At 42.8% G+C, this 26,021-nt stretch overlaps 1 protein-coding gene across 2 annotated transcripts in view; it reads right to left on the reverse strand.

Moving 5' to 3' along the window:
- Window positions 1–26,021, reverse strand: part of EP300 (E1A binding protein p300) — a 93,961-nt gene that overhangs the window by 11,504 nt on the left and 56,436 nt on the right. For both annotated transcript variants that reach the window (XM_033233822.1, XM_033233823.1), the window contains 13 exons: window positions 23,312–23,389; window positions 22,196–22,305; window positions 20,996–21,133; window positions 19,979–20,416; window positions 18,201–18,380; window positions 17,870–18,014; window positions 13,566–13,684; window positions 10,749–10,988; window positions 9,327–9,415; window positions 6,806–6,886; window positions 4,888–4,944; window positions 3,882–3,959; window positions 1,394–1,461 (listed from right to left, as the gene is read on the reverse strand). In XM_033233822.1, the coding sequence (XP_033089713.1) occupies window positions 1,394–1,461; window positions 3,882–3,959; window positions 4,888–4,944; window positions 6,806–6,886; window positions 9,327–9,415; window positions 10,749–10,988; window positions 13,566–13,684; window positions 17,870–18,014; window positions 18,201–18,380; window positions 19,979–20,416; window positions 20,996–21,133; window positions 22,196–22,305; window positions 23,312–23,389 (1,821 nt within the window). The remainder of the gene's footprint in view (window positions 1–1,393; window positions 1,462–3,881; window positions 3,960–4,887; window positions 4,945–6,805; window positions 6,887–9,326; window positions 9,416–10,748; window positions 10,989–13,565; window positions 13,685–17,869; window positions 18,015–18,200; window positions 18,381–19,978; window positions 20,417–20,995; window positions 21,134–22,195; window positions 22,306–23,311; window positions 23,390–26,021) is intronic.

Genomic DNA, 26,021 nt, shown 5'->3' on the forward strand with positions numbered 1-26,021 from the left:
AAAAAAAAATACAGAACAGGGGCTGGTTGCAGTGGCTCATGCCTGTAATCCCAGCACTTTGGGAGGCTGAGACGGGCAGATCACCTGAGGTCAGGAGTTCGAGACCAGTCTGGCCAGCATGCTGAAACCCCGTCTCTACTAAAAATACAAAAATTAGCCGGGCATGGTGGCACACGCCTGTAATCCCAGCTACTCAGGAGGCTGAGACAGGAGAATCGCTGGAACTCGGGAGGCGGAGGTTGCGGTGAGCCGAGATTGCGCCACTATGGGTGTCAGAGCGAGACTCTGTCTCAAAAAAAAAAAAAAAAAAAAAAACCCAAAAAACAAAAACAAACAAATAGAATAATGGTCAGGAGACAAGGCTCACACCTATAATCCTAATCCCTGCACTTTGGGAGGCTGAGGTGGGAGGATTGCTTGAATCCAGGAGTTCAAGAGCAGCCTGGACAACACAGTGAAACTTCTGTTTCCAAAAAACAAAAACAAAATGCAACCAACCACATATATATATATATATATATACACACACACACAAAGAACATCTCTATGTACTTCACCTAGATTGCAGTACTATTTTAAAGTAACAAAGATTGAGCATTTTGAGAAACCTTACAAGAATCAAAGTAATCTGCAGATCAGTAAAACACACCAAAACTAAATCAAATGCTCCATTTAGATTATTAGTGTTAATTACTTACATGATAAAATTTTTGACATCCTCCTGGCACAACAGAAAAGAATCACATAAGGCCAAAAGGTAGCCCATATAAATGGTGTGAACTGAGGGGCTGGGCATGGTGGCTCACACCTATAATCCCAGTACTTTGGGAGGCCAAGGTGGGTGGATCACCTGTGATCAGGAGTTTGAGATCAGCCTGGCCAATATGGCAAAACCCCATCTCTACTAAAAATACAAAAATTAGCTGGGTGTGGAGGCACATGCCTGTAGTCCCAGATATACTGGAGGCTGAGACAGAAGAATCACATGAACCTGGGAGGCAGAGGTTGCAGTGAGTTGAGATCGTGCCACTGCACTGCAGCCTGGGTGACAGAGCAAGACTCTCAAAAAATAAAATAAAAAATAATAAACAGAGGGATGGCAATTCCGGCCAATCATTTCCACGCCTTATTCCTCCTTTATGAAATGCCTCAAATAGGGAAAAATATAAGAACAGGAAAAACACATATCTTGTGCATTCTACAAATCCGTTCCTTGGAAATTTTTCTTTGGTCTAATAAATTTCACACCAAAAAGCATAAGGAGATTATAGAATTATTTTATTTTTACTCTGATTATTACTGTGATTAAAAACAAAGTAATTCACTTTGGATGGTTTCTTATCTAGGCTTCAGGTAAGTTTTGCCAAAATTTACCTTTAAGAATAAAACTTACTTTTAGCAGAAAACTTATTTTCTTTCCTAGTTCGTGCACTTTTCTTTAAACAGCCATCACAGACGAATCTAAATGTAAACCAAAACTTTGCTTACACAACTTAAAGAAACCATTAAATTTATATTAACAAAAAGCGAAAATTCAAATCTAGCGGAAGTATTTCTAAACTTCTAGCGAAGAGTTAATAAAACTAATATACAAAGAGCTTTTATAAACCAGTAAGAACAAAAAAGATAACTGAAAAACAAGCAACAGACATGAAGGGCATATAAATTGGCTTACACATGAAAAGATGATCAAGGATTACAAATCAAGGTAGCATTTTTTTCCCCAATCACACTGGCAAAACCTAAGTGGTGACATTCCCTATATGCTACTAGTTGGAATGTACATTTTGAGAGTAGAACCAATAGATTCAGTTACTGCAGATGCACATGATATATGTCACTAAGTAGAGTTTCCTGTATAAACTTGTTCACCAACTAAGTAAATAAATGGATTATATTACAGAATACTATGCATCCATTAAAAATGCAGCAGATATACATAAGTGGCTATGACCAGCTGGGTATGGTGCCTCATGCCTGTAATCCCAGTACTTTGGGATGCCGAGATGGGTGGATCATTTGAGGCCAGGAGTTGACCACCCTGGCCAACATAACGAAAACCCGTCTCTAGTAAAAATACAAGAATTAGTCGGGCATGGTAGTACGTGCCTGTAATCCCAGCTACTCGGGAGGCTGAAGCAGGAGAATTGCTTGAACCCAGGAGGCGGAGGTTGCAGTGAGCTAAGATTGCACCACTGCACTCCAGCCTGGGCGATGAAAGTGATACTCAAAAAAAAAAAAAAAAAAAAAAGTCTATGGCCTATAACAAGATACAAAAATTAAATAAACATAAATCAAGAAAATGTGCCGGGCGCAGTGGCTCATGCCTGTAATCTCAGCACTTTGGGAGGCCGAGGCAGGCAGATCACCTGAGGTCAGGAGTTCGAGACCAGCCTGACCAACATGGAGAAATCCCGTCTCTACTAAAACTACAAAATTAGCCGGGTCAGGCGTGGTGGCGCATGCCCGTAAATCCCAGGTACTAGGGAGGCTGAGGCAGGAGAATTGCTTGAACCTGGGAGGCGAAGGTTGTGGTGAGCCCAGATTGCACCATTGCCTGGGCAACAAGAGTGAAACTCCATCTCAAAAAAGGAAAAGAAAACGTATGATTCTATGTACAAAAGAGTGTTATTTCTCTGGCAAGGAATCTGGGTGGGAAGAAAGAAGCTAAGACTGTCCCTTTTTACTTCATAAATTGTCATATTATTCAAATTTTATAATGAACATAAATTACTTTTAAGAAAAAGGAAGCTTAACACAGTAATAACAGATTATTTTCATTCAGCTGACTGATCCTAAATTGGAAGAACCACGAGAAGCCTCTTAATCATTCTTACAAAGTCTGTAAGGAAAGCACTAAAAAGGCACACTTAAAAGACAAGTCACACTGAATATAAAGTATCCACTAAACCATCACCTATTTTCCTTAGTGTTATTTTCTATGTGAAAATAACAGTGAAAAAAAGAAAAGTGAAATTTGTCAATTAGCCTGCCCTTTCTTGTAACCTCCAAATCAGGAACAACAATCAGTCTAAGAACAGAGCAGAAGACATGAAGATCCCATCCTAATGAGAGGCACTGGATGTCCCATATACCCACTTCCTTTGGAACATGGCTAGGATTAGTTCCTCTTGTACAGAGCCCCTCCCTTTTACTAGGCAATTACACTATGACTACAGCCTTATAATTTGCTGTCCCTGCCCTAACCAAAGGGTGACACTTACCAGGGCCAGACCACTTGGTATGTCATTAGCAGCAGGATCCTAGTTTCTAGATGCCTGAATAAAAGCATTTACTTTTTGCTTTGAGACAGAGTCTCACTCTGTCACCCAGGCTGGAATGCAGTGGCGTGATCTCAGCTCACTGCAACCTCCCACTCCCAGGTTCAAGTGATTCTCTTGCCTCCGCCTCCCTCTCAAGTAGCTGGATGACAGGCGTGTACCACCACGCCAGGCTAATTTTTGTATTTTCAGTAGAGACGAGGTTCTGCCATGTTGGTCAGGCTGGTCTGGAACCCCTGACCTTAGGTGATCCACCCACCTCAGCCTCCCAAAGTGCTGGGATTACAGGCCTGAGCCACCTTGCCTGGCCAAAAGCATTTACTCTGGATGTGTAATAACTATAACATAATTTTAAAAATCCAGCAGAATAAAATATATGGCTAAAAATAATGCATAAAAATAAGATTAAAATCTATTTTTGGATACTAGGTTAATTTTTTAAAAGTGAACTGTTAATTATCGAGGCCAAACCCAAAGAAAACAATTTAAAGATAGTGACTTTGAAGATATAATACAGTCATTGCATACAATAAAAAACTTTGTTAATATTCATGATAAAGAAAAATTCCAGAGAAAGTAATAATGGTAAGTAAGCCTTACCCAGCGGGCCAGATCATCTCATGGTGAAGGACACAGATCTGATGCATCTTTCTTCCGCACTCTATACATTCAACAAACCTGGAAGAGCAGAGCCAGTTCCAACATTAACCCCAAACCTTAACCAAATGAAAACTTCCAATATTTCCCATGACTTCTGACAAAGACAGCCAAGGTCATGACCAAATAACCAAAATAGTTTTAATAAAGTTTCTATTTCTTTAGAGATAGGGTCTCTGTTGCACAGGCTGCAGTGGGTGGCATGATCATAGCTCACTGTAACCTTGAACTCCTGCGCTCAAGCCACTTTCCTGCCTTGGCCTCTCAGCTACCTGGCTAGGATAGGCACACACCATCATGCCTGGCTAATTTTTTTTTTTTAGATGGAATCTCTCTCTGTCGCCCAGGCTGGAGTGCAGTGGATCTCGGCTCACTTCAACCCCCGCCTCCCGGGATCCAGCGATTCTCCTGCCTCAGCCTCCCGAGTAGCTGGGATTACAGGCACTCACCACCATGCACAGCTAATTTATGTATTTTTAGTAGAGGCAGGGTTTTGCCATGTTGGCCAGGCTGGTCTCGAACTCCTGACCTTGGGTGATCTGCCTGCCTTGGCCTCCCAAAGTGCTGGGATTACAGATGTGGGCCATTGTGCCCAGCCAAGAAATTACTGGTGCTGAAAATTCCAAATAAATCCAAATACCATCCCATCCATTTTAGGAACATCTAGAAAACACACATTTCAGTCCTCCATGCTCTAAAAGGCCTCACTGCAAACTAGAAATTTAGATCTTTAATGTTTCGCATTCAACATCAAGAACATTAAAATTAACATTAAGAAATAATCTTCCTTAGTACTTCAATGTTTTCCATGGTTTTACTATCCATTAGATGTATGTTATGTAGATTTAGCCGAAGAATATAGGATCATCTGATTGGTCATGCAAACCAAGAGAATAAAAGGGAAAAAGAAAAGTCAAGCGTACTGACTATTCAAGGGGATTGTACTTACAGTTCAGGATCCAGTGTGTCATTTTTTCTTTTGGAAAATTGTTCTTTATTTATTGTACTAAGGAGAGAAAAGGGACACAATGAGAAAAAGTGATAGAGATGAGCAATCTGACTGTGTTCTAACCAAAGGAACAAACTTCACAGTGTAAACAGATTCAGGGTTTTTAAGAATACATATTTAAATAGCTGCATTCCTGGCTCACACAAAATGCATGTTTATGTAAAGGAAGGTTCTATAGGACTTCACAGTAAATAAATTTCCTCTTATCAGAAACTGAGAACCCAGGAAGAACTAGAAATACGATTCCTTCTTTTCCTTTTCAAATCTTGCCTATTACTCCCCTGGTGTTAGGTATTTATATCTTTTTACGGTTTAATGTTCCTAGACTGAATTACAAAAGATGGTGTGTACTGGGAAGTAAATCACTATTTAAATAAAAAGTCTTTTTTCACAAACAACTTTTTACATCAATATACAATTTCAACATTAAGAATGCATGTTTTGGGGTAATTTCGAGGTACAAAAATCCCATATTTAACATTTTAAAATGTCACATGGCTTCCTATTCTGAAACCCAGCATGAATACACTGCTCATAGCCTCACTACATACAAAAGCTAACAGTGTTACCATTCTCCAACTAGAATTCACATTAGGGGGCCCAACTTGGGACTTCCATTATACTTCCTTACAAAAATGAGGACATGTCCTCACTGAAAACTGTTTCTTATACTAGTTATGGTCTAGAGATTCATTCATCTCTGTTAATAGCATTTTCCCAAATGGCCTGTCTTGCTACTCCAAGTGCAACCTGAAGACCAGCAGCACCGGAACAATCTGGGAGTTAGACACTGGGGTCCACTATAGGCCTGCAGAATTGGGAAGGGTCTTGTTCCTACACTTTTCAAAGTTAAGAGATGTACTGCCTTAAAGTTTAGAGTATTTGGTAAGCCACCTGAGAGAGTTCAGTGGCAAGGCTTACATCTTCTGGCATCAAGAAAACTTACCCTAGAGCTAACCTTCCTGGCTTAACCAAGTGTCAAAATGTTTCAAGGATCAAAGACCCCTAGTATCTACTCTCCTAGCTAGCACCCAGACACTGCTATCATTACAACCCAATTTAGAAAAATTAACCAGCTTTTCTCAGAAGCCCCATTTTTACTAGGAACAAGACAATTCCATATTTTTGTGCAATGTCCTAAACAGAAGAAAGAACCTGCAATAATATTAAATTTACACTAAACAATTTTTCCTTCTTAAATAGTCCCAGTATGAACTCTAATGACTGCCAACATCTTAAGAGATTAAACTATTAGACTATCTGTTTGAAATTTTTTTCTTGGCCATTTACTAAGTGGTAAGAGCTTGTGAGATTGCAAAGCACAAGCAAATCTCTTAACCCCTGCATGTTGTTAAAGTCTATTATTCACTATAACAGTGACTTGGATCTTCTGTTAACCTACAAGAGAAGGGCATAAGGTGGTTATCAGTTCAATTACCCTCAAACTCAGAAGAGTTAATAATGATGTTTTCTTGTACTAACCTTCCAATTTTTTGAAGATAAGCTGATTGCTTCCTATACAGAACACTTTTACTAGAACTAAGATGACTGCCCACCGCTGACATATTCCCTTGTTCAGTGATGTCGCATAAAGCTTTATACTATGATGGATATGTTATCTATCTGTGTTGACCAATATGGCAGCCACCAGACACAGCTATAGCTACTGAACACTTGAAATGTGAGTAGTCCATGTGATAAACAATTTTTATTTAAATTAATTTGCATTTAAATAGCAACATGTGGCTAATGGCTACCATATGCAACAGCATAGCTTAAGTTCATTTAGAAATAAGCCTATGCATAATCACCAGACAACAAACTAATTAGCACTTTTCAAAATAATGCAGTTACTTACGTTTGAGGCTGGGAAGGGTCATCCCCCAAAGAAACGCTCTCCCCTTGGATCTCATTGAAACACTTCTCACAGAAATGATACCTGTCGGCAAGAAGGCCATACTGGGGTGAACTGTTCCGTTCACACAACACAGCCCAAGCCAAGCAACGAAGCCACCAATCACAGCAGGCCAAGGAGGGGGACGGGAGCAGAGAGCAGGTCATCAACGGCGACAAGGACATTCAATGATGCAGATATATGGGCCCCACAGTTTGGGTTTTGTTTTTTTTTTTTTTTTTTTTTTTTTTTTTTGTTTTTTGCAATCAAAGCCAAGTGCAGACAACGACAAGCATGAGGGAGAAAAAAAAAAACACAAAACAAACGAAGAAATGAGGGATTGCAAGACAACAAAAAACATAAAAGCAAGACAGAACACAAAGCAGAAAGCCAAGGCAAAGCACAGATTAGCATTAAATATCTCAAATGGGATTACAAGTAGCAAATGATTACTGCAAATAAAAGCAAAAGTTTCAATTACACAGATCCATATCCTTTCATTTCAGCAATTAACGCTATGTGATGTAAATAATCAAAAGAAGGAAGAAGGATAAATATACCAGGGAGAGAAGAACTGCTACTCATTACCTAAGTATAGGCATCACACCTCTTCCCACTTACAAAACAAAAAACCACAGCTCCTGCCCCCCCCAACCCAAAAGCCCACTACAGATACAACTGCAGAAAACAATAATCTAAAACAACCATTGCCAGGCACGGTGGCTCACGCCTGTAATCCTAGCACTTTGGAAGGCCGAGAGGGTGGATCACCTGAGGTCAGGAGTTCGAGACCAGCCTGGCCAACATGGTGAAACTCTGTCTCTACTAAAAATACAAAAATTAGCCAGGCATGGTGGCACACACCTGTAATCCCAATTATTTGGAAGACTGAGGCAGGAGAAGCGCTTGAACCCGGGAGGCGGAGGTTGCAGTGAGCTGAGATTGCGTCACTGCACTCCAGCCTGGGTGACAGAGTGAGACCCTGTCTCAATAAACAAAGAAAAATATTGTTTCCTGAAAAGCCTGCACAAGTAGTTAAATACTGACTACAGCCATCAAGTGACACATTTCAAAAGGAAGTGATGTGTGCAGGTACCTGATTAAAGATGGCTTGGTGCAAAGATAAACACTTTAGACTACTGTTGTAGTAAACATGAGAAAAGTTTCATGTCAAGTTACTTGCTTTTGTAAACATAAGGTACTTATAACAACTTGAGTCCCACCTTTTCTAGGTTTCAAGTGAATAAAAAACTGGATTTTTACTCACTGCAAAATCAAAGCATTAGGTCTACAAAGCATTAGAAGCACACCTAACTCTTTGTAAATAAAAGAAAAAGTTTAAGTGACTTTTCAAAGCTAGAAATGCATCTGCAGCACACAAGTTCAGCAAAAACGAACACCATGGATTTGGTATTAACAAATAAAGGGCAGGCTGGGCATGGTGGCTCAGGCCTGTAATCCCAGCACTTTGGGAGGCTGAGGTGGGTGGATCACGAGGTCAGAAGATTGAGACCATCCTGGCTAACACGGTGAAACCCCGTCTCTACTAAAAATACAAAAAAAAAAAAAAAAGCCGGGTGTGGTGGCGGGCGCCTGTAGTCCCAGCTACCTGTGGGGCTGAGGCAGGAGAATGGCGTCAACCTGGGAGGCAGAGCTTGCAGTGAGCCGAGATAGTGCCACTGCACTCCAGCCTGGGTGACAGAGCAAGACTCCGTCTCAAAACAAAAACAAACAAACAAAACAAATAAAGGGTATTAATACCACCCTGCCTTATTATTTGATCAGAGCCCCAAATAAATACCCAATGCAAGCTGTGTTTGTAGGTGATCACTGAAAACAGCAGACAAATTGTGGTTAAGATAGATTAGTGAATGCTATTTATATAATTACAGCCATTGATTGGGCAGGAGAAAATTAGGGAGGTGCCTCGTTTATTAGACTCAAATCATCCTCTGTCACATACAAGGCTGTATTGGGAAAAGTAAGGTACAAACCTATGTGAGGTTTTCCTTTTAATTTGCTTAATGAGGCAAAGAAAAGACTCCAGAATCCTGTTTTCATGTATTCTAAGAACAACTACTTAGGGATAGGCCTCATATAAAAAGGAAACATTTCCAAAAAGCTGTCTAGCGAGTTTCAAAGTTTAAAAATCTTCTCAGTTTTGCCTCAGGCTGTGGTGATCAATAAAAACACAGTAGAAAGAGAAGTGGGGCCTGGCATATAGGCCCATCTATGCCAACAACTCACAAAGTTGCTTAACTTCTCAAGGTTTTGGGAGGAACCCAGGTAACTGATGCAAGGCTACTCTGATAGAAAATTTTATAATTCTGCAAACAAAGGCAGAAGGCAAAAAACAGAACTTGTGCTATACAGCTGTCTTCAAGCAAGATACACATGAACCATGACGTTTGTGTGCTGGCCCATCTGCATGCACTCCCTGGACAAGTGGACACATGGACCATGGTCCACACCTGGCCAAGCTTACCTGTTCTGGTAACTGTAATAAGTGGCATCACGAGGTATTGTGCACAACTGTTTGCCATAGCAACACAGTGTCTGTGGAGAGAACTCCAACTGCAAAAGAAACCATTTGTTAAAATGCACAGAGGCCTTAAGGACAAGCTAGAACAGTAAGAAGGGCAAATTAGAAACAAAAGTCAGTGGCGTCTTAGTTCTCATTTATGTTAATTAAAATGGGCTAATTCAGTCCTGAAAATCATTCTCGGTTTACTACTACATTGTTTCAAAACACTGAAGTAGGCTTAGCAGTCATATCCTTCCATCACTTTACCAAAGAACCCAAAAGGAATATCTGGGCAAGGTAGCACATGCCTGCAGTGCTCAGGAAGCTGAGGTGGGAAGACTGAGTGAGCCCTAGAGTTCTGACCAGCTTACGCAACACAGCAAGACCACAGTCTTATTTTAAAAACAAAAAACCAATAATGTGAATTGGTATGTACAGGAAAGTCAGCACACGCTGAAGAATCTGCACCCACAGGTGAATATAAGAATGCCCCTACTCCAGATGAGCTCACAGTCTGTTGATTATTTAATTGGTCAACTTTTCCATACAATTGCCACTTCTGAAAAAATGCCTTTAAAGAAAGTCCACTTCGGCCGGGCGCGGTGGCTCAAGCCTGTAATCCCAGCACTTTGGGAGGCCGAGATGGGCGGATCACGAGGTCAGGAGATCGAGACCATCCTGGATAACACGGTGAAACCCCGTCTCTACTAAAAAAAATACAAAAAACTAGCCGGGCGAGGTGGTGGGCGCCTGTAGTCCCAGCTACTTGGGAGGCTGAGGCAGGAGAATGGCGTAAACCCGGGAGGTGGAGCTTGCAGTGAGCTGAGATCCGGCCACTGCACTCCAGCCTGGGTGACAGAGTGAGACTCCGCCTCAAAAAAAAAAAAAAAAAAAAAAAAAGAAAGTCCACTTCATATTAAGAGATATTACTACTGTGGCACACATTAAGAGAAAGACTGTGTCAGCTGGGAGATGTGGCTCATGCCTGTAATTCCAGCACTTTGGGAAGCGGAGGCAGGAGAACTGCTTGAGCCCAGGAGTTCAAGACCAGCCTGAGCAACATGATAAGACCCTGTTTCTACAAAACAAATTTAATAAAAAAGCCAGGCATGGTGGCGTATGGCTGTAGTCCCAGCTGCTCAGGAGGCTGAGGCAGGAGAATTGCTTGAGCCCAGGAGGTTGAGGTTGCAGTGAGCTATGACCTCACCACTGCACTCCAGCCTGGAAGAGTAAGACCCTGTCAAAAAGAAAAAAGAAAAAGGGGAAAAAAAAAAAAAAAGCCATGTCAAAGCCAGAAGCAGGATATTTTCTTACCCCAGACACCACTGTATTATTCTAGGCATCCTAGAAAAGTTAAAGTCAAACCTGAAACACATTTCTTACCTTTCTGCCACAACAGTATCCAAGGCTTTGCATCACTGGGTCAATTTCTTGTTCAAAGACCTCAGAGAGCTTGGAGCAGTATTTGTATACCCGTGATGTTTTCCGGTTATATAACCAGGCATTATTGAACATAAGCCAAATATCATCGACATATTGCCAGGGCTCCTGATACTGTCCAGTGTCTAACTTCCTCTTAATGGTAGAAAGATCCATGGGGCTCTTCACAATATCAAAGTAATCCTAGAAAGACGACAAGTGATATCAAACATTACTCAAGTCTAACTATTTTTACAGGAGATAGAGTATCATCCATTATCACTGTTAATCTTCCAGGCAGTGTTTTAGTTTCTGGCCTGTCTATATTCCCCAAGAGGTGACTGATGTCTATCAGTTCTTTAAATCATTAGTCTACAGAGATATTAAACTACTCAAAGGGCAGAGAAACAGAACTACTATGGACTTTCCAGACATCAGGCTGATAGTCTACTGAAGCAACTTCAGGTACTTTATGAAAGTACACGTGAGATCAGTAAAGTTAAAGACGTTTAAAATTTTAGTACTAGAAGGGGTGTACAACGAGGAAACAATAAGTCCACAGAACTTAAAGTGTTCCATCTGAAATGACAGCAAGATACAGGAGAAGAAAATTCCTGAAAGGCTTTTGTCTCTGGAAGTGCTTGACCTTTGAGACAGAGTCTCTGTCAACATGTTGCCCAGGCTGGAGTGCAGAGGCGCAATCTTGGCTCACTGCAACCTCTGCCTCCCAGGTTCGTTCAAACTATTCTCCTGCCTGAGCCTCCCAAGGGATTACAGGCGTGCACCACCACGCACGCCCAGCTATATATATATATTTTTGAGACGGAGTCTCACTCTGTCGCCCGGGCTGGAGTGCAGTGGCCGGATCTCAGCTCACTGCAACCTCCGCCTCCCTGGTTTACGCCATTCTCCCGCCTCAGCCTCCTGAGTAGCTGGGACTACAGGCGCCCGCCACCTCGCCTGGCTAGTTTTTTTATTTTTAGTAGAGCCGGCATTTCACTGTGTTAGCCAGGATGGTCTCGATCTCCTGACCTCGTGATCCGCCCGTCTCGGCCTCCCAAAGTGCTGGGATTACAGGCTTGAGCCACCGTGCCCGGCCTAATTTTTATATTTTTAGTAGAGATGGACTTATACCACGTTGGTCAGACTGGTCTTGAACTCCTGACCTCAAGTGATCTGCCTGCCCTGGCCTCCCGAAGTGCTAGGATTAGAGGCATGCGCCACCATGCCTTGCCAAGTAACAGTTTAAAACCACCAAATGAAACCTGCCAGCACCCCAGTATATGGAGGCAACTTTAGAGAAACCCCATCTCTACTAAAAAAAATTAGCCAGGTGTGGTGACGCATGTCTGTAATCCCAGCTACTTGGGAGACTGAGAGACAGAATTGCTTGAACCCGCTAAGCGGAGGTTGTGGTGAGCTGATATCGTGCCACTGCACTCTAGCCTGGGCAACAAGAGTGAAACTCCATCTCAAAACAAAACAAAACAAAACAAAAAAACAAAAGTAAACAAACTGTATAACCCAGGAATTCTGCTCCTAGGTAAATACCAAGAAGAAACAAAAACTTAAATCCATACAAAACTTATACATCAATGTTCACTGTGGTCCTATCTTAACAGTCAAAAAGTGTAAACAACCTAAATGTCTATCAACTCATCAACAGGTAAAGAAAAATCATGGAATATTATTGGGCCATAAATAGGTATGCGGTACTGATTCATGCTACAACATAACATGGATGAACCTTGAAAATATTATGCTAAGGAACGTCCTGGCACAAATAATCCCATACTATATGTTTCTTTCTTTTTTATTTTTTGTTTTTTCCAATAATCCTCAAAGGGCTCTCCAATGTCCCTTTGCTTTTTTTTTTTTTTTTGGAGACAGAGTCTTGCTCTGTCCCTCAGGGGTTGGAGTGCAGTGGCCGGATCTCAGCTCACTGCAAGCTCCGCCTCCCGGGTTTACGCCATTCTCCTGCCTCAGCCTCCCGAGTAGCTGGGACTACAGGCGACCGCCACCTCGCCCGGCTAGTTTTTTGTATTTTTTAGTAGAGACGGGGTTTCACTGTGTTAGCCAGGATGGTCTCGATCTTCTGACCTCGTGATCCGCCCGTCTCGGCCTCCCAAAGTGCTGGGATTACAGGCTTGAGCCACCGCGCCCGGCCTATATGTTTCAATTTAATGAAATATGTAGAACAGACAAATAAATCCAGAGAGAGAATGAAGTCTGCTGATGTTGAGGATTGGGGTGCTATGGGAGAAAACAGTGAGTGACAATTAATGGTAAAGGATTTTTTTCAGATGATGAAAATAAAAGTGTCATGCACAACTCTGTGAATATACTAAAAATCACTGAATTAGGCCAGGCCCAGTGGCTCACACCTGTAATTCAGCACTCTGGGAGGCTGAGATGGGCCAATTGCTTGAGTCCAGGCGTTCAAGACCAGACTGGGCAACATGACAAAACCCCGTCTCTACTAAAAAATACAAAAATCTAGCCAGGTGAGGTAGCGCATGAATGTAGCCCCAGCTAACCCAGGAGGCTGAGGTGGAAGAATCACCTGAGCCCAGGAGGTGGAGACAGTAGTGAGCCAAGATCGTGTTACTGTACTCCAGCCTGGGCAACCAGAATAAGACCCTGTCTCAGGAAAAAAAAAAAAAAAAATCACTGAATTGTAAATCTGAAATGAGTGGCTATACTGTTTGGAACGTAAATTATCTCTCAACAAAGCTGTTATCAAATTAAAAAACAAAGTCAGAAGTACCACCAAATACTTACAGGAATTCCTAAAAGCTGAGGGTCCACAGGTTGACGAAAGGGAAGGGATTCTGGATCCTGACGGTAAAGTGCCTCCAATGTTGGCATCAGTGCCTGCCGTAGTTCTTCTGGTTTGAAAACTTAAAAAGTGCATTTGAAATTAGTTATCAATTAAGCAAAAGAACTTTAAAAAACCATTTAGGTTGAAGCTCTAAAAGCATCCCAAGAATCAAATAACAAAATTAACTACTCTGTCCCCATGGAAATATCGCTACGGGCTCAACTACTGATTCTAGATTCTAAGCCCTGCTTTGCTTCAGGCAGCTCCTAAAAAACTGCATCTTATCACCTTTAAACACCCTTCACCCTCAGTTTAACTTTTCAGTCACAAAATCAGTGAAGACAGACTTGGTCAATTAGAAACAGAATCCAAAGGCTTCTAAAAATTTATGAAGAGACTGCCAAATGGGACAGTCCACAGGACCAAGCACAGTGGCTTGCGTCTATAATCCCAGCACTTTGGGAGGCTGAGGTGGACGGATCACTTTGAGGTCAGGAGTTTCAGCCTGGCCAACCTGGTGAAACCTCGTCTCTACTAAAAATACAAAAAATTAGTTGGACGTGGTGGTGCACTAGTCTCAGTTACTCAGGAGGCTGAGGCAAGAGAATTGCTTAAACTCAGGAGGCAGATGTTGCAGTGAGCCAAGATGGCGCCACTGCACTCCAGCCTGGGCAACAGAGTGAGACTCCATCTCCAAAAAAAAAAAAAAAAGAGTTCACAAGATACAAGATACTCATGTTTAGAGGGAGATGCAGTTAAGCAAGAAAAGGAAAGTCTTTCTTCATGACATCAGTATTTAAAAAGTCAGGAACTAGACTAGATCTGGTATTGTCTTATACTACAAGGAGTCAGGGGCACAGAACAGAAGACTCCTTCGTTAAACTGCTTGGTATTTTAGAGACAAAGAAAAAGAGACATGTACTATTTTAATGATGAATGTTAGGTTTAAGTTTAAGAGACAGCTGGGCATGGTGGCTCATGCCTGTAATCCCAACACTCTGGGAGGCTGAGGCAGGCGGATCACGAGGTCAGGAGATGGAGACCATCCTGGCTAACACAGTGAAACCCCATCTCTACTAAAAATATAAAAAATTAGCTGGGGCCGGGCGCGGTGGCTCAAGCCTGTAATCCCAGCACTTTGGGAGGCCGAGACGGGCGGATCACGAGGTCAGGAGATCGAGACCATCCTGGCTAACACGGTGAAACCCCATCTCTACTAAAAATACAAAAAAACTAGCCGGGTGAGGTGGCGGTCGCCTGTATTCCCAGCTACTCGGGAGGCTGAGGCAGGAGAATGGCGTAAACCCGGGAGGCCGATCTTGCAGTGAGCTGAGATCCAGCCACTGCACTCCAGCCCGGGCGAGAGCGAGACTCCGTCTCAAAAAAAAAAAAAAAAAAAATTAGCTGGGCATGGTGGTGGGCGCCTGTAATCCCAGCTACTCAGGAGACTGAGGCAGGAGAATGGCATGAACCCAGGAGGCGGAGCTTGCAATGAGCCGAGATCGTGCCACAGCACTCCCGCCCGGGTGACAGCGCGAGACTCCGCCTCAAAAAAAAAAAAAAAAAGAACAAAAACGGTATTGCTAAAACAACAGACTTCGTTGATCAAATTAAGTTCAAAGGTGTTCTCAATGATATTTCCCTGAAAGTCTGGAAAAATTTGCCGGTGTGTCCCAAATAGAATTAAACAGTTATGAGCAGCTAGTGATTTAGAAAGCTTTCAATTTCAGCAAGGGTCTTATTTTGTCTTAACTTGCAAAAAAATTTTCATCATTGGGAGACTATATTTGTTACTTTAGATATTTTTCACCTCTGGGGGGTTGTCATGGAGGGGGGGAAATCAGACTACAAAGATGCTTGTCGCTCATACTTAGCTGTGCTAAAATAAGGACTTCTTGAATAAACTTGTGAAATTAGACATTTTATTTATTTGAGACAGAATTACTCTCTATCACTCAGGCTGGAGTGCAGTGGCACCATCTTGGCTCACTGCAACCTCCTTCCACCTCCCGGGTTCAAGTGATTCTCCTGCCTCAGCCTCCCAAGTAGATTGGACTACGGGTAAGAGCCACCACACACAGCTAATTTTTGTACTTTTAGTAGAGACAGAGTTTCACCATAATGGCCAGGCTGGTCTTGAACTCCTGACCTCAAGTGATCTGCCTGCCTCGGCCTCCTAAAATGGTGGGATTACAGGCGTGAGGGATTAGACACTTTAAAGAGAGACTGCCAATAGTAAGATTGGGTTTGTTACAGCCCATATTAAAACTCCTCAATATATACGAGTCTTACTTTTAAAATGAAAATAATTTTTTTTTTTTTGAAACGGAGTCTCCCTCTGTCGCCCAGGCTGGAGTGCAGTGGCCGGATCGCAGCTCACTGCAAGCTCCGCCTCCCGGGTTTACGTCATTCTCCTGCCTCAGCCTCCCGAGTAGCTGGGACCACAGGCGCCCGCCACCTCGCCCGGCTAGTTTTTTGTATTTTTTTAGTAGAGACGGGGTTTCACCGTGTTAGCCAGGATGGTCTCTATCTCCTGACCTCGTGATCCGCCCGTCTCGGCCTCCCAAAGTGCTGGGATTACAGGCTTGAGCCACCGCGCCCGGCCAAAAATAATTTTTTAATCCCAACATTTTACAATATATTGTATTAATGGGACACTTTTTAATATACATCATCTGTAAGAGCCAGCAGACTCACCCCTCAGGTATGTCCTACCTGGTGCTTTTTGCAGATCACTAGAGCTACAAAAAGTTTTAGTCCTAAAATAGTCAATTAACACTTGCTGGAATGGCTGGATTTGAGCACTCTGCCTCAGACTGCCTGGGTCTGCATCCTAGCCTATGCACTGGGGTCAGCTGAGTAACCCATGGAAAGTTACTTAACTTTGCTAAGCTTCAGGCCAATAACCTCAGAGTTGTTGTGAAATTATTAAATGAGGCCGGGCGCGGTGGCTGACGCCTGTAATCCCAGCACTTTGGGAAGCCAAGGTGGGCCGATCACAAAGTCAAGAGATTGAGATCATCCTGGCCAACATGGTGAAATCCTGTCTCTACTAAAAATACAAAAATTAGATGGGCGTGGTAGTGTGCGCATGTAGTCCCAGATACTTGGGAGGCTGAGGCAGGAGAATCGCTTGAACCTGGGAGGTGGAGGTTGCAGTGAGCTGAGATCCTGCCACTGCACTCCAGCCTGGCGACACAGTGAGACTCCGAATCCAACAAAAAAAAAAAAAAAAAAAAAAAAAAAAGAAAGAGAAAGAAACAAATTATTAAATGAGACAATGTGGGTACTTAGCACACAGGAGGTGAATGACAAATGCTATTATTATTGCTTTTTTTTTTTTTTTTTTTTTTTTTGAGACGGAGTCTTGCTCTGCCACCCAGGCTGGAGTGCAGTGGCCGGATCTCAGCTCACTGCAAGCTCCGCCTCCCGGGTTTACGCCATTCTCCTGCCTCAGCCTCCCGAGTAGCTGGGACTACAGGCGCCCGCCTCGTCGCCCGGCTAGTTTTTTGTATTTTTTTAAGTAGAGACGGGGTTTCACCGTATTAGCCAGGATGGTATCGATCTCCTGACCTCGTGATCCGCCCGTCTCGGCCTCCCAAAGTGCTGGGATTACAGGCTTGAGCCACCGCGCCCGGCCTTTTTTTTTTTTTTTGGAGACGGAGTCTCGCTCTGTCGCCCAGGCTCGAGTGCAGTGGCCGGATCTCAGCTCATCGCAAGCTCCGCCTCCTGGGTTTATGCCATTCTCCTGCCTCAGCCTCCCGAGTAGCTGGGACTACAGGCGCCCACTTCGCCCGGCTAGTTTTTTTGTATTTTTTAGTAGAGATGGGGTTTCACCATGTTAGACAGGATGGTCTCAATCTCCTGACCTCGTGATCTGCCCGTCTCGGCCTCCCAAAGTGCTGGGATTACAGGCTTGAGCCACCGCGCCCGGCTATTATTGCTGTTCTTTCCTGCATTTTAGTCAAGGCTATTTACAAACATTTCTCTCTTGAAAAATGAGAAAATTTTTAGGAGGTACTAACACACGGAACCCTGAAGAAATGAGGGGAATGACTAACTCATTGGTTGCTGCAAGTGAATATTAAAAAGAAAGAAAGAAAGAAAAATTGTTAATAACAATGAAGAGACCAGGCCCAGGGCTTCAAGGTTAATGAAATCACATTAATGGCAGCTTCTGAGGCCCAAGAGGCATGATTGCAATTCTGCCCTGGGTCTTTGGTTTCTTCATCTACCCCCAGAACAAACGGTTTAAGAGACTCACTCTTTTTCTTTGACTGTCCTGGAGCCGGAGATGACTGGGTAGCTGAAGTACTTGGCTGGTCTTCCTCCTCTTTTATTTCAGTTTTTAACTCAGTGCTTCTCTCTTCTGTTTCTGGAGGTTCGATTTTACAGTCTTCCACTTTAGACTAAAAGGTAAGAGTTTTTAGTATTTCAAAGATATCTAGTTGGGAATCAGTAGTCTGAACACCCTTTCTCATGCAAAATCTACGCCATGAGATCTAATTATCAAAGTATTTTTCTGCAATATTTTTTAAAAACTGGGTTCTTAGACTGGGGTCCTAACCAAATCAAACTAATTGCCCTACTCTCACCTCTGAAATATCCTCCGGTTGAGTATCTGCTGGTTCTGGTTGATCCACTTCCATTTTGGCCTCCATCTTCACTTCCTGGGAAGGCTGCTTCTCAGGAATGGCCTGAGAATTCACTTCTGTGCTACTAGTAGATGGAGGGTTTGACACCTGTCCTTCAATGCTTACAGCTGGCTGGGAAAGCTGGGCAGAAAAACAAGGGGAGTGGGTGAGACACACACAGAGTTTGCCAATGATACAATCAGAATGTAAGGTAAGCAATAAGACAGCAGAATTAGCCACCTATTTCTTGGCTTATATTCATTCACGGTGCTTTCATTTGCTCTGCCCATTTCACCTCCTTTAATTATACTTAAGAACAGGAGAATTAAGACTTGTAAATACTGGTTGGCTGGTTGTACATCAAAGAGCCAGCAACTATTTCATTGATAACTATCATCATCTGGCAGTGTGTGGGGATTTCAAAGATGTCTGCTTCAGAGGAGCTCACATTTATACAGAAATGAGTGAAAGAAAATAATAAAGACTGGCTATCTTTTTTGTTTTTACCTTCTCACCAGAGAAAATTTCAAAGGTACAGAAAAGGAGACAATAAATACAATGATGTCCCACAGAGTGGCTGTTTGGAATCACTAGATTCTAATGAGATAACTGGCATTCCCTGTCTTTTCCCTAAGGCTTGTCATAAGAAACCTCCTAATGAGAAGTCAGTATTTTCTGGAACTACTTTGATTTTATAAAGAATAAAATCAAGCAGATCCACTGGTTCCTCTCTCATTCTGTCCTTCCTTGTCTATCAGAAGCCACGATGAACCAGCTGTCCATCAAGTACAGTACTTTATAAAATGGCTGTGACTCATGGGACTTCTCAGTTCATCAACGTGACTCAGAGCTAATATATTAGTATCGATATCAAAGTAGAAGCTTCTAAACCCTTAAAAAAAGTTATACTAATAAGGATTCAACTATTAGATAAGAATTTGGATTTTTATTATATACATAACCAACCTCTCACAAGGAAGCTACAGGTTGTTCTGGGTATATAATTCTCTCATCTTAGATAATTTTTTAACTTTGGTTAGGGTCACAGGGACTCATAAATCTGCAATTTTTTTTTTTTTTTAAAGACAGAGTCTCACTCTGTCGCCTAATCTGGAGTGCAATGGCGTGATCTCGGATCACTGCAACCTCCACCTCCCAGGTACCCACTACCACGTCTGGCTAATTTTTGTATATTTTGTAGAGACAGGGTTGACCTGTCTCTGACCACCACGTTGGCCAGGCTGGTCTCAAACTCCTGACCTCAAGTGATCTGCCCGCCAAGGCCTCCCAAAGTGCTGAGATGAAAGGTGTAAGCCACCGCGCCTGCCCAAATCTGCAATTTTTCAATTTAATCTCTAGGTTTTACAGCTCAAACTGTTTGAAAAAGATTCTTTAAATACATGTAAAATGTATGTGTTGCACTAAATAATATACTAAATAAAGAGAAGGACTGTGTCCCCTTGTCATATCCCTTTAGGTACCTTCAGACCTCAGGATACAACATGAAACATAATGGTCAAAGTCAGAGCTAAATAAAATCTTTACACTCCTGCTATGATAGGTCCTATCACAGGAATGCAAAACAGGATAAGAAAGTCCCTAATGAAAAATAGATTACATTCTACTTGTGGAGAAAACAGAAAGAGATAAAGCAAAAGAGAGTAATAGAAATGACCCAGAAATAATATAACACTACAGTACAGCTCTAATGATTCTGCCTAAATCAAATTTCTACTTACTGGAGTTGCAGGCTGTGGAGCAAGCAGCGGTGCTGTTGGGGTAGGAACAGACGCTGCTGTGCTCTGCTGTGAGCGAGGCTGCTGCTGGGGCTGGTCAGCAGATGGTGCAGCAGGAAGTGAAGGCTGTACTTGTTGGGGAAGTTGTGTTGTTGGTGGTGTAGGTGTCTGCCTTGGAGGGGGATGTAGAGCCTGGGACTGTGGCCCAGGTGGCATGGCAGGAGGTGTAGGAACAGGGGCTGGAATTGTTGTTGCTGGTGGCTGCTGAGCCCCTATGCTTGGGGGAGTATGGTGAGGGGTCGGGGTACGACTAGGTACAGGCGAGGGTGAATTCTGATGCAAAGCTGGTTGAGGAAGCTGGGGACAGTGAATGTGGCTCCCCTGAGATCCCGGAGGCATTATAGGAGAGTTCACTGGGCAGGAAGAACTAGACATTTGTGCCTGTTAAAATAAAAAACATAAGATAGCAATTCAAAACAGAATTAACAAAATACTTACATGGCATGTTATATGAATTTAGGACACAAACTGGTTAAACAAAGAGTAGCAATGTGTCTATTTCAAAATGTGTAAAATACCCTATTACTGGGGATATAGCTTTGGACAGCACCGTCAATATAGCACTTAAGTAAAGAGACTTCAAACCATTCAGCTGAATGGCCTCAGCCACTGCAGAAGAATTGACAGAATTGAGTGCACAGTGCTCTAGGGCCTGCCTATGCTCTCTTCAGCCAAAGTTCCTTCTACATTGTGTTTAATTCTAAGATTTATTTAAAAGTGTTCACTACTAAAAACAAAACCATCCATTTAAATTATTTCCTAATTTGTAACAATTAACACCATTGCTATGTCACAGAATAATCTCTTCAGGTTCAGAATACCCTAAGTCTAAAACTGTTATTTTTTAAAAAATCATCCGTTTTCACCCACTATTTGCTGCCACTCTTTCCTATAAAAACCTACGTCAAGAGGCATTTCAAGAATCAAAAATAAGTAAAAAAATCCACTTATGAGACATACTTGAGACACTGGAGCTTGACCACTGGACGGAGCCAAAGGCATATTTGTTACATTCATTCCCTGTGATGGGAACTGACTCTGAGGAAGGAACTGGCTCTGGTTGGAAGGCTGTTGCATACGAGGCCCATAGCCCATAGGCTGCAAAAAAACACAGATCACCAAACTGCTTCATTACAATTATTCCACTATAGCTAAAATCATCAAAAGGTCCTAATGTCAGGTTTATTAAGTAAAGTCAAAGACAGGAGTATAGGTGAAGAGGGCTGGAGAGGAGAAGGAAGAAAGTTGTAGAACAACTGACTCTTGTACAGATAAAGGGAAATAGCCTCACAGTTTACCTAGGTCTACTCTCAAGAAATAGTAAGAGGATGAACAAACACACGTTCTCTTGGTACACAAATATGTCTAGCACAAGGAGAGCAGGTAACTTTCTTTGCATGCTCTGTTAAGTGAGGAGAGTTAATCACAATTTCATGAGCTCATGTCAGTGATATAGTAATAACACAAATTCTAAGACCCATAATATGTAAAAACAAGTAAAATCTTACAAGTTGTGGCAGAATCTGGTAGCATTCATGGTCCACAAATGCTCTAGCAATGTTACATTTCATTTCTAAAATTACCCTACACAAATTCAGGCCTTAAAGAAAGAAATCTCCAAAGGCAAAAAACTTCATAACACCATCTGTCTTACAGGTTAAAATGAAGGACAGAACTACTTGTTGAAAACAGCAGATTAGTGAGAAGTAGTAATGCTCACTTGGCCCCCAAAGGGGCCAAGATTCAGAGGCACCAGCTAACTCTAAAGGGCAGCAGGAGGGTCGGGGTCAAGGTAGAGAGATGGACTGGTGAAGAGTTCGCATAAGGAGCAGAAGCCTAGCTCTCTTCTCCAAGCTCAAGAACCAGGCAAATGCACCATCAACCTTGCAAAAGACAGTTCTCTGCCTGGACAGACATCAGGGAAGAGAGGTGACCATGAAAACGCATGCAGGCCACTAAACATTGACACTCCAGGGACAAGGGCCTGGCTGTTTTCGTTTTTTGGTCAGCTTTCTAGTAGAGTTAAATACAGAAGAATTACAGAAGAACTAGGAGTTATGATCTGTTTAAATAACTGTGAGTATTTATAAATTAGGAACAAACAGGATTTTCAAAATACCAGGTAAAAGCCAAACAGATTACTGAAGACGTCAAACTAACCGGGTTGAGAGTTCCAGGCTGAGCCAACTGTCCATGGTGTTGAAGAGGAGCGGTTTGCCGGGGTACGATAGGGGGCTGGGCCATGCTCATCTGGCCAAATTGATTCAAACCTGTGAATATGTGCAAAATATTAAATCTGAAAGCCTTTCTGAAATTGAAGAATAAAAGACAGAATTCTTATGTCTGATTCTACATCTTTTTTTTTGAAACGGAGTCTTGCTCTGTTGCCCGGCCTGGAGTGCAATGGTGTGGTCTCGGCTCACTGCACGCCTCCCAGGTTCACCCCATTCTCCCGCCTCAGCCTCCCGAGTAGCTGGGACTACAGGAGTCTGCCACCACGCCTGGCTAATTTTTTATATTTTTAGTAGAGACAGGGTTTCACCGTGTTAGCCAGGATGGTCTCGATCTCCTGACCTCGTGATCCGCTCGCTTAGGCCTCCCAAAGTGCTAGGATACAGGTGTGAGCCACCATGCCCTGATTCTGTATGATTTTATCAGGACTAATAAACTGGCTTTCAACCTTGTAAGTATAAATAAATCTGTCTCACAGCAGTTGTAAACAGACATTATTAACTAACAGGATCTTCAAACTGAATTTTACAAATTTTACCATCTGCTATTTTTTTTTTTTTTTGAGATGGAGTCTCGCTGTCACCCAGGCTGGGGTGCAGTGGCACGATCTCGCTTCACTGCAAACTCCGCCTTCTGGGTTTAAGTGATTCTCTAGCCTCAGCCTCCCGAGTAGATGGGATTACAGGCCTGTGCCACCACACTTGGCTAATTTTTGTATTTTTACTAGAAGACAGGGTTGACACATTGGCCAGGATGGTCTCATACTTGACCTCAGGTGGTACATCAGCCTCAGCCTCCCAAAGTGCTGGGATTAAAAGCATGAGCCATCGTGCCCAGCCTGCAGTTGTTTTTAAATGGATGTTTGATCATTTAATGTCACCTGCCCTGTGATCTGCCAGCCAACCTGCTCTTCACCCCCTCTTCCTCTATAGGCAGGTAATCATGACACTTGCTGTTGGCATAAAGTGGGTATCAAGGTAGTAAGTATTATCTTGCAGTACACCAGGGATTCTTTTAAAATAAATTTTTTTTTTCACTATTTACCAGATTGTGGAGTTATCCGAGGCATCATCTGGTTTGGCACACTGCCACGGATCATAGTTGGGTCAGGCAGAGGACCATCTAGAGTAAAAAAGAGAAATAAAGAAGTATCTTTGCACCATCTGCCCTTAAACAATCAAACAAAAACTCACTGCACACACAAACCCCACAAAATATTTTTAATAATACCTTTGAAAATTGAGTATGAATCACACAAAATAAAGCTCTGAACTAGACAGAAACTTGAAGAAAATGTTATTTCTGGAATACAGAAAAATGTCTCCAAGAGGATTTGTTCGTATTCCTTTATAAGCCCGGGTGCTTTCAATGTTGATAGAAAAATAAGCTATTGAAGACATTATAGGCCAGGCACAGTGGCTCACGCCTGTAATCCTGACACTTTAGGAGGCTGAGGTGGGTGGATCACTTGAGGTCAGGAGTTCAAAACCAGCCTAGCCAACATGGTGAAACCCTATCTCTACTAAAAATAGAAAAAAATTAGCCAGGAGTGTTGGCGGGCACCTGTAATCCCAGCTACTCAGGAGGCTGAGGCAGGAGAATTGCATGAACCTGGGAGGCGGAAGCTGCAGTGAGCCAAGATCGCACCACTGCACTCCAGCCTGGGCGACAGAGCAAGACTCTGTCTCAAAAAAAAAAAAAAAAAAAAAGTGAAGCTATTACAGCATTTAATATGTTACTGTTTAACAAAATCTGCCTCTGGTTGGCATGCAACAGAGTATCTCCATGGATAATAGGTATGAATCATGTCTAATGGTGGCCAAATCTGATCATATAGCACAATGTTTTTATGCACACAAACTGTGAACATTGATTTTAAATAATATGCACATTATACCACACTACATATCACGTACCTCTTAAATACAAAAATAGAAATAATTCTTAACAAAGTAAAATATACATACACAAATCCTAAGGTCTTCTTCCTGGATTATCAGCACATGCTCTAGCGTAGCACTTTCAACATAGTGCACAGAGAATATAATATTTTTACAGCACCCTGAGAAAGGACAGATGTCTGTAGGGACCTGGCTCCGCCCTGGCCACACCCTTCATCAAGGGCTGTGCACTCAAGCCTAAGGCACAGGAGAGGAAGACCTGCTACTCTTCTAACTAGATGTCTATCCCTTCAGACAAATTTCAACCTTTAGTAAATGAGCAAAACTGACAGAGGAAATGCTCAACATTTATATAAACTTTTATCTATAACTCTGCAAGCTTTATAAAAAGTACATGCATAATCCATGCTTGTTACATAAAAATTGTGCAGTGGCACAATCATGGCTCACTGCAGCCTCCATCTCCTGGGCTCAAGTAATGTTTCTGCCTCATCCTCCAGAGTAGCTGGGACTACAGGCACACGCCCCCATGTCTGGTTAACTTTTGTATTTTTTGTAGAGACGGAGTTTCTCCATGTTGCCCAGGCTGGTCCTGAATTCCTGAGCTCAACTGATCTGCAGCCTCAGCCTCCCAAAGAGCTGGGATTACAGGCGTGAGCCACCACCATGCTCGACCCCTTTTATGCTTCTTTTATTTTCTGTGTATCAGGTTAAGGTAAAAATCTCATTCTACAAAATGTCAGATTTAGTACGAGCTAAAGGTCAACATATACTTAAGACTGATACTCAGTCCACTACCATTTATTCCTGCTTACATCAGTACCATACTGTTTATACTGACATTAGAATACAACTTAATATCTCAGAGACTTTAGACTTGCCTCAAATTTCACCCAGAACTTGAGTAAATTCTACCAATTCTACCAAAACCAAGTATCTCATGTATGTCCACTTGTTTTTTTTTTTTTTTTGGAGATGGAGTCTTGCTCTGTTGCTCAGGGAGGAGTGCAGTGGCGCAATCTCAGCTCACTGCAAGCTCCGCCTCGTGGGTTCACACCATTCTCCTGCCTCAGCCTCCTGAGTTGCCAGGACTACAGGCACCCGCCACCACACCCGGCTAATTTTTTGTATTTTTAGTAGAGATAGGGTTTCACCATGTTAGCCAGGATGGTCTCCATCTCCTGACCTCATTATCCACCTGTCTCAGCCTCCCCAAAGTGCTGGGATTACAGGCATGAGCCACCATGCCTGGCCTGTACACTTTATTTATTTATTTTTGAGATGGAGTCTTGCTCTGTCACCCAGGCTGGAGTGCAGTGGCACAATCTCGGCTCACTGCAACCTCCGTCTCCTGGGTTCATGCCATTCTCCTGCCTCAGCCTCCCGAGTAGCTGGGACTATAGGTGCTCGCCACTACGCCCGGCTAATTTTTTGTATTCTTTAGTAGAGACGGGGTTTCACTGTGTTAGCCAGGATGGTCTCGATCTCCTGACCTCGTGATCCACCCGCCTCGGCCTCCCAAAGTGCTGGGATTACAGGCGTGAGCCACCGCGCCTGGCCTTTTTTTTTTTTTTTTTTTTTTTGAGATGGAGTCTTGCTCTGTCGCCCAGGCTGGAGTGCAGTGGCGCCATCTCCGCTCACTTCAAGTTCCACCTCCCGGGTTCACGACATTCTACTTGGGACTACAGGCGCCCGCCACCACGCCCAGCTAATTTTTTTGTATTTTCAGTAGAGACGGGGTTTCACCAAGTTAGCCAGGATGGTCTCGATCTCCTGACCTCGTTATCTGCCCGCCTCGGCCTCCCAAAGTGCTGGGATTACAGGCGTGAGCCACTGCGCCCAGCCTTTTTTTT

Source organism: Trachypithecus francoisi, unplaced genomic scaffold (assembly GCF_009764315.1).
Source record: "Trachypithecus francoisi isolate TF-2019V2 unplaced genomic scaffold, Tfra_2.0 Lachesis_group14, whole genome shotgun sequence".
Classification (NCBI taxonomy): domain Eukaryota; kingdom Metazoa; phylum Chordata; class Mammalia; order Primates; family Cercopithecidae; genus Trachypithecus; species Trachypithecus francoisi.